This window comes from Cibotium barometz, chromosome 37 (genome assembly GCF_041138505.1).
Source record: "Cibotium barometz isolate CiBa-2024 chromosome 37, ASM4113850v1, whole genome shotgun sequence".
In the NCBI taxonomy this organism is placed as follows: Eukaryota; Viridiplantae; Streptophyta; class Polypodiopsida; order Cyatheales; family Cibotiaceae; genus Cibotium; species Cibotium barometz.
Genome location: NC_141082.1, coordinates 38,069,082 through 38,079,011, shown reverse-complemented (window position 1 = coordinate 38,079,011; position 9,930 = coordinate 38,069,082). Strand labels below are relative to the sequence as shown.

Genomic DNA, 9,930 nt, shown 5'->3' with positions numbered 1-9,930 from the left:
GCACTTAAAGAAGTGAATCCTTGGAAGGCTAAGAAGAAACGAGATTGGATATCAACCTTCTTAACAAGAGAACATGCTAAGAAAGTTTCCTCGTAAAAAAATTCAAGCAAGTGCATCTATGTTGGGAAGACAAAGTTTGAAACGAGTTAGAAGTGCCACAACAGTAATAAATATTGTGCTTCTTGTGTCCTGCCGACTACTTGACTACCTAGGCCAGATTGTATGTTGCTAGTAACATAAAAATATGCATTTGCACAATAGATGATATTCATTTCCTTCATGAACCACCATTCCAACCGAGAGTCCTCGATGCATATGCCCACAAACCCCCAAAAAATACAAAACAAAACAAACCCATAAAAGCAAAATTACTAATGATCAGAAGTCTGAAATTTCAATCTTTTATCTTGAAATGGTACCATTGTACAGTAGCCAGCTTGAGGTTGGCGAGCCCTAACCATTGCATGCAAGGTTTCATCAGGGGAAATCATCAATTACAGGCTTGGCAAAAAATACTCAAGATAATTACAGTTATTACTTGAATAGAGATAGTATTAACCGTGCAAAAAAAGCTTAAAAGCAAGCTGTGTGGACCTTCACGTTGTGGGCATATGCATTGTAATCAATCACGAGATTCAGCCTCCAAAAGAGGCTCTAATTTTCCATGTGGCTCAGATGTTCTTTCCAGAGAGAATGCAACTGTGCCCCTAATCATCACAATGACCACAGCTATACTGAGATCTACATTCCCATCACCAGTTATTCAGAAACCATTTTTGGGCATGGGAGATGGTGTCCCATGAATTAAGCACCATAAATAGTGAATATATGATACATAGGAGAGGTTTCGGGCAAATATATTATTCTTGATACTAAGTAAGCAGATTGATGCAGGCAGGCACAAAGCCTAAGTTTTCTCTTCAGATTAAGTGAGAAGAAATTATTTTTTCATTTGAAATAGTGGAAGCAAAGCACCTTGAAAGAGGTGGCTTGCTATATAGCTGCCCTATGCAAAAAGCAGCTCACAGAAGGCCTTCGAGAGCATGGACACTGTTTAAGGATGTGACTGTTACACAAACAGGGCCATGAACCCATCCATAACTGTCATGGAAATCCAAAAACAAGTAAACCAGATGATCAAAAGCAAGAGGCTAAGGGGAAACTTAGTTGGATCATCACGCCTCTCTATGAGCGAGCTTAGAACCAAAAGTGCCGCCTCCTTGTAGACATTGAACTTGGTGCTTCATTAGAACGAGCAGAAGAGTTGGGAGACTGTAAAAGCCAAGATATGAAACTTCTGCCTCTTCTCCTGCCAGCTACTTGACTGCCTGAGCCGGACTGTGAGTTGCTACCATCAAAGAGGGTAGCAGCCTGCATGTTGCTACCAGTAAATGAACCAGAATCAATGTTGCTAACACCAAATGGTGTGCCATTTGCAACATCTGCTTCAACTGTGACAGGATGTATCTCATCATTGCAGGATGTTGAGGATACAAACTGGTCATTGTCATTGTGGATGGAATCAGATGCCCTTGATTCACTGTTAGGTTGAGAATTTGGTGTTTGTACCAGTGTTTCTGCTGTGGATGATTGGTTTTCTGTATTTGCATCATCATTTGTACCAATGCCAAACAATAAGAATGATCTAACATGAATACCAATACCTGGGATTCCAACAATAGCGAGCCCTCGCTCTCCCCCGCCGTCAGCACCCCCTCCAGCCCTTGATCTGATGACCAGCGAGTTTTCCTCTGATCTCTGAGACTGGCTCTCAGGGGGATCTTCAGACGCCATCTCATGCCGACATATGGGGCATGAGCTATGCATGGCTAGCCATGGCAGGATGCAATCGGAATGGTAGACATGCTTGCAGGGCATCTCTCTGGCTTCCCCTCCGATTTCAAAGATTTCCTTACAGACGGCACAGTGAATATCATCGGCTTCCAAGCTCTGCTTGCTGATGGTGAGAGTGGGCATGGCTTCTACGGCAGCCTTGGAAGCAGGCGCGGATCCTTGTCGCTCAGTATCCCCCCCTTCAATAAGCTGCTGGATGAGAAGGTCGCCTCCGGGGCCGAGAAGAAACTCCCGCACATCTACAAGTCTTCGCGAGCCCGAACCTTGGCCAAGCCCTAAGCCTAATCCCAGTCCGTCGTTTGCTGCAGCAGCACCGATCCTTGATCTTCCCCCTCTTCTACCAAAGAAGCTTTGCATGCGATCAACGATGTCGAATCCGGATTCGCCATCGCGTGGCCCTAGTCCTAACCCTAACTCGAAACCATCGCTGCCGGCGGCCGCAACAGCTTCCGATCTGCCCCCTCTTCTACTGAAAACGCTCTGCAGGCGATCGATGATGTCAAGGCCCGTTTCGCCATCGCGTTGCCAGACACCGCTTTCTCCGTCTTCTGAACCGGGTAACCCTAGCCGGCCGGCCTGCGAGCTTAACAAAGACAGAATCTCGCGGGTCTGCAGCAAAGGGGACCTGCGATCCGGCGATCGCCGGCGCTGGAAACGGCGACGGAAACCTTCGCCTCTGCCGCTTCGTGCCCTGGGGGTGAGGTCGCCGGAGAGAAACAGAGCCGCAGTGGGATGCGAGGCGAGGCCATTGATCTCCTCTACAAAGCCCCCGCTACAGGAGGGGCAGAGAAGATGCGATGAAGAGGGCAGCCTCACGATGCGATGGCAGGAGTGGCACCAGAAAGAAGAGGAGGTTGCCATAGCGTGACAGAGATGAAAAAAACAAAAGAGCTTGGGGCACTCAGAGCAGCAGAAAACCCCTGCCTGCGTTTCGAGCTGCCATTTTGAACTCTTCCTAGAAGACGACGTATAGTATACGGTCTACGTATGTATGTGATAAATTGCGTCATACATACGTTCATACTTACCCTAACCCTAGACTAACCTTTGCATTTAAATATATACATTTTTTAAAAGATTTTTAGAAGGTGAATTACTTAATGGATGAAATGTATTAATGTATGACCACAAGTGTATCTCTTTACCCATTATTATATCAAGTATTCTATATATACCCCTTTGAGATTTATCTCCAAGGAAGTGGAAAAAAAAAATTAGGTAAAGCCATCCAATTTTAGAGTTTATTACATGGTGCCCTTGGATTCAAAAAAGAGACTATCATTTTATGATGGAAGGTGGTTTGAAAAAGAAACTTCGACTGGGTATATGCCAAGATTTGGTGGCAAGTCAGACAAGGTGTTGGCATGACATTATTTGTTGTCCTCATGAATAGCGGATGTCGCTTTCATGGACACCCATGCGTAAGTATGATGCCGGATGATATGGGAGCATGTGGACCTCAAGTTAACTTGAGTGTAAGCGTTTTGATATGAAAGCTTCAACTATACATTTGGAGGCTCAAGGTATAACTTCATTAAGGACATGGTGAGGGATTGTAGTAAAAAGTAGAGATAGAATTGAATAATGGTATAAAGGGGTGAGCAATAAATGCCACCACAAAGGTTCCCATTTCATGCATGGTGCTAGATATTATTCACATGTGATGTGATTATATTCACATGTGATAATAGCAAAACAATACATATTTTGAGTAGAAAATAATTGGATAAATAATCATGCATGTAGGATATAATCTTATCACTCCTTATGTAACTCATTTACACTATATTCTAATAGAAAAAAGGTCCATCAAACCTTTATAGAAAGTATATAGACCCTAGATGCCAAACCTCTTATGTGCACATAGGTCCTATAGTACACTTTTTTGAGTGATGCTGCAAACAAGTGCAAAAGTGATGCATATCACTTCTTGAGGACATTACTCTCTAATACTTTATAAGCTCCCACATTATGGGTCCCTTTTCAACCTAATATTTGAGGTGATTTTAAGGATGGATAAATATGCCTTTAAATTTTCTACTTCTAAGTGTTCAAGCAAAGTGGTTTTCCATTTGCTTCTACACATCACTTAGAGTATTTCTTTAGGTCCTTTTATTATCCCTACCATCCCACTACATGTGAAGCCAAAAGAATCTCAAACTCTTTGTCCACCCTTCACTTATAGTAAGTCTTTAGGTTCCTCCCTTATCTTATTATCCCCACCATCCCCTCCACCCATCCACCCTTCTTTACCACTCAAACTATTTGTGGCTCTCTCTCTCTCTCTCTCTCTCTCTCTCTCTCTCTCTCTCTCTATATATATATATATATATATATATATATATATATATATATAGATATATATATATACACACACACACACACACGCATGCGCACACACACATACACACATGCACACACACACACACACACACACACACACACACACACACACACACACACACACACACATATATATATATATATATATATATATATACATATACATATATATGTATGTATATAATATGTGTGTGTGTGTGCGCGCATGCGCGTGTGTGTATGTATGTATGTATGTATGTATATCTATACACATACACACATACATGTGTGTGTGTGTATGTAGTGTATGTATATGTGTGTGTGTGTGTGTGTGTGTGTGTGTGTGTATGTATGTATCTATATATGTATGTATGCATGTATGTGTGTGCGCGTATGTGTGTGTGTATGTAAGTAAGTATGTGTGTGCGCGTATGTGTGTGTGTATGTAAGTAAGTATGTGTGTATATATGTATAAACACACACACACATATATATAGATGTGTTTATGCGTGTGCGTGTGCATGTGTGTGTGTGTGCGTGTGCGTGTGTGTTCGTGTTTGTGCATGTGTGTGGTGTGTATACACACACACACACACATACATGTATATGTGTGTGTGTGTGTACGTGTACACACACATACATGTATGTGTGTGTGTGTACGTGTACACGCACATACATACACATACATGTATGTATGTGTGTATGTATACACACAGACATATATACATGTGTGTGTATGTGTGTTTGTGCATGTTAACCCCATTTTGGGCTTGATAGTGGCACTCCCTATTATACATGAGAGTAGCCAAATAAGTGTTATATAAACGGCACTCAAAACATTTTATATATTATGAGAAAATCATGGCAAATGACCAAGCTTAGTAGATTAGGGTTAAGTTTGGGTACCCAAGTGTGAATAAGGGCTAGTTGTATATAAGTGAATTTCTCATAATGAAAAAACACAATCCTCCTTTGTGTCAATTAAGTTGTGCTTGTCTACTTGCTCTTATCTTATTGAGAGAAAGAGAGAGTTGAGAGTAGAGTGTGTGATTCTTGGTACATGTGCCTCCTATTCATGTGTGAGAGTGAGTGAGAGTGAGAGAGGTGAGTCCTTGCAAGGGGGAGGTGGAGTATCTTCTCGGTGGTGACAACAAAGAGGAAAGCACGGGAGCTCGGAGCTGGCAACCACTAGTGGAGCTTGAAGGCTATGAAGAATCCAGAGTCGGAAGAAAGGTAAGTCCCCTATGATGGTTGTTATTTATTCCACATTTTCTAGAATGATTGAGTTCTGGGTGACGCTATGAATGAACCATAACATTTTTGGTGCCACTACCAGAGGAAAGCTATCTTTCTTTTTCCAACTCCTTTTAGTTCTTTGCTCCTTCCTTGCATGTTTAACAACCATTATTTTTAGTTATGTGTTGAAGTTTTTTATGGATTGTGTGTGGATTATGTTCTAGGAGAGTGATGGAATGTGTGGTGAAATGATGATTTTATGTTGTTTTTGGTGAAGGGAGTGGTGTATGAGTCTTTGAAAAAAAACAGTGTGTGAAGTTTGATTTTTTTTTTTTTGTTTTTTAGCACACTACTTATTCACATGAAAAACCAATGCACAAACTTTTGTTCTCTTTTCAAAAAATCATAAAAAATGAAAAACATATTGTTGTTTGAGTTATTCTAAGTTGATTATCTTAGCCATATTGGGAATGCTCAAATTGCACTTTTGAGAAAGAAAATTTAAGATTTGGACCATCAAATTAGAAATCTTAATAAACTCAAACTCTTTGTCCACCCACCTTAAAATCTTCACTTATAGTACGTCTTTAGATTCCTCCCTTATCTTATTATCTCCACCGATCCAACCTTCTTTACCACATGTGAAGCCAAAAGAATCTCAAACTCTTTGTTCACCTAGCTTGAACCCTTCACTTATAGTAAGTCTCTAGGTTCCTCCCTTATCTTATTATCCCCACCATCCCCTCCACCCATCCACCCTTCTTTACCACTCAAACTCTTTGTGGCTCTCTCTCTCTCTCTCTCTCTCTCTCTCTATATATATATATATATATATATACACACACACACACACACACACACACACACACACACACACACACACACACATATGTATGTATTATACATATACATACATACACACACACACACACACACACACACACATATATGTATGTATTATACATATACATACATATACATACATACACACACACACACACACATATATGTATGTATTATACATATACATACATACACACACACACACACACACACATATGTATGTATATGTGTATGTGTGTCTGTGTGTGTGTGTGTCTATACATACATATAGACATGCATGCATGCATACATATATATATATATATATATACATATATACATACATACATATATATATATATATATATATATATATATATATATATATATATACGTATACATATACACATACACATATACATATACATATACATATACATATACACATATACATATACATATATATATATATACACACACACATATACACACACATATATATATAGATATAATATATATATACATACATACATACATACATACATATATATATATATATATATACATGTGTATATATATACATACATACATACATACATATATATACACATATATACATACATGTGTGTGTGTGTGTGTGTGTTTACACGTGTGTTTCTGCATGTATACCCCATTTTGAGCTTAACAAAGGCACTCCCTACTACACACAGGAGTAGTTTAATAAGTGTTATATAAACAGCACTAAAAAAGTTGGATATATTATGAGAAAAGCTGGCAAATGACCAAGCTTAGTAGATTAGGGTTAAGTTTGGTCACGTAAGTATGAATAAGAACCAGTTGTATCTAAGTGGATTTCTCATAATGAAAAAACACAGTCCCCCTTTATGCTAATTGAGTTGTGCTTATCTACTTGCTCTTATCTTATTGAGAGAAAGGGAGAGTTAAGAGTAGAGTGTGTGATTCTTGGAACATGGTGCTCATTGTGTGAGAGTGTCAAAGGTGAGTCCTTGCAGGGAGGTGGAGTAAAGGAGCTTGGAGCTAGCAACCACTAGTGGAGCTTGGAGGCCCTGAAGAATCCCAAGCCAGAAGCAAGGTAAGTCCCCTATGATGGTTGTTACTTATTCCACATTTGCTAGAATGGTAGAGTTCTTGTGAGGCTGTGAATGAACTATAACATTTTAGGTGCTGCTATATCAGGGAAAGCTATCTTTCTTCTTCCAACTCCTTTGAGTTCTTTGCTCCTTCCTTGCATGTTTAATAACCATTATTTTTAGTTATGTGTTAAAGTTTTGATGTGGGTCTTATGTGGATTGATAAGGTTCCAAAAGAGTAATGGAATGTGTGGTGAAGTGATGATTTTGAGTTGTTTTTGGTGAAGGGAGTGGTGTATGAGTACTCAAGAAAAAGTAAAGTGTGAACTTTAAATATTTTTTGGCTTTTTAACACATTATTTTTTCACGTGAAAACCCAGTGTGTGATCTTTTATTCTTTTTTTAAAAGATCATAAAAAATAAAAATCATATTGTTGTTTAAGTTATTCCAAGATCTTGATTGTCTTAGCCATATTGGAAATCCTCAAACTGTTCTCTTTGAGCAAGAAAATTGGAGATTTGGACCATCAAAATCAAACATCTCAATAAACTCTAGTTTTTCACATTAGGGAGTTTTCAACGCCATCAAAAACCAGAGATTTTCATGGCGACAAAAGGTTCCCAAAATCATACCATAAATTACGAGATTGTTTATCCAAAGATAGAAAAACTTATCCTGAAAATTCAAAAAAGATTTCGGCATGAAAAACTAGAGTTTTTTACGGTCGTGAAAATTTGAGTTTTTCACATGTGAAAAATACCCAGATAATAACGTCATGAATTTCATTAATTGAGGATATTGAGTTGTCTACATGAACTAACTTGATCATATAAACTCACAATAGGTGATTTTGATGCAAAAAAAGAAAAATTTTGTCATGAAAAACGAGGGTTTTCATGACTATGAATTCCTTGAGAAAGTCATGCCAAAAATACCTTATATTTTTGGACTTTTGAGGGAACCGGCCCTTGTAAACATGCTAAGAAAATCCATTGGTAGTGAATCGGCATTCAAAATTTGAACAAAGTTTTGATGTGAAAAACTAGAGTTTTTCACATCCATGATTATCTTCAATTTTTCACAAGCGTGACTACCTTCTGATTTTCACTTTGTGATTATCCTTCGAGATATATTATTTCTTGATGATGCCTATTTTGGCCAACTAAGGAAATAATACTTATCAGAAGGGTAACCTTGAGTTTAAAAGATAAGTGAAAAAGTCAGATGTGAAAAACCAGAGTTATTCACGTTGTGAATAACTCAACTTTGGGTAACCAAAGGTCCATAAACAAAAAATTGGGTTCAAAGATTAATATTTGATTTGCTAAAAATCCCCTTTCGTACACTTGTTGAGATCTTGAAATTTTTTGGGAGATGAAGTCGCTCCACGATAGTGTATCGAGTTACTAGGATCTTCCTACCAGAAGAGTGTTGGATCTAGCCCTTTGGCTAAATTTTTACAAATCCCAATAAACCACTTAGAGCATTATTATGAAAATGTAAACACAAATCTAGCCATCCCTATCTTCTATGAAAATGTAGACACAAATCTAGCCATCCCTATCTACCACAATGGGTGTCCCAGGCAATTGTGATCCTATATGGTGGAGTAGATTGAGTATTATTACTAAAAAATTGGGGTAAACCAACTCTAGAATGAACATACCTTATCATGAAGGTGGTCCGATGGAACGTCTGCAAGAAGACCCATGGGAGGCTTGCAGAAAACGAAATTGAAAATCTTTTCATTCCCATATCATCACACGTTTGAGCTTCTTGCACCAACTAAGATCTTATGATATCATACATGGCATGAATTTTATGAGGAGGCGAGATTGGTGCATGATTGGGCCCAAGGTCAAATCGATTTACGAAAAGACGCCCAAGTTTTAAAGGTGGATTTATAGTCTTGGAAGACTCACCCTATGGAGGGTAACCTCTTTGGGAACGAGTCATTCACTACAAGCTTGACCATGAGGCTTGTGCCTATGAGGTGGTGGGCTTCCCTAGGCCTCCCACCGATCCTTGTTGATTATGTTAACATTAGCACCACCATCCAAGATTGTAAAGGCCATCGTTTCTTTATAAATTACAAGTAACATAACATTCATTTCATCACTTTCAAAGTGTCCCAGCTTATTCATGGTCACGTTTGGCTATTCAATTTCTTCCAACATTTCTTTGATCAAAACTTGATTGATTGGGGCAATATTTGATGGAGGTGATTGTCGCAGTAGGATAGGTGGCGGCGGTAAGGATACGTCGAGTACCCAATAAATGCCTTGTGTGTACCCTTGTCCTGACAAAGGTGTAGGTCATGTATTACCATTTTTAGGGGTGGGTGGTGCTGGTAGAGCTAGAGTTGGTCTAGTTCTACTAACCCTTATGCACCATATTTGCACATATATGTCTCATGATTTCCAAGGCATTTGCAATGTGCATAATATAGCAATGGTCTAGGTTGTAGATGCGGGCATTCACTAATTATATATAGATGCACCATATTTGCACATAGATGTCTCATGATTTCCAAGGCATTTGCAATGTGCACAATATTGAAATGGTCTAGGTTGTAGATGCGAGCATTCACTACTTATATGATTT

At 38.9% G+C, this 9,930-nt stretch overlaps 1 protein-coding gene across 1 annotated transcript; it reads right to left on the bottom strand.

Moving 5' to 3' along the window:
- Window positions 1-536: 536 nt before the first annotated feature.
- On the bottom strand, window positions 537-2,897 carry LOC147617253 (uncharacterized). The gene has a single exon (XM_086776885.1). The coding sequence runs from the start codon at window positions 2,713-2,715 to the stop codon at window positions 1,198-1,200; it is 1,518 nt and encodes a 505-aa protein (XP_086633011.1). The 5' UTR covers window positions 2,716-2,897; the 3' UTR covers window positions 537-1,197.
- Between the last annotated feature and the right edge of the window lie 7,033 nt (window positions 2,898-9,930).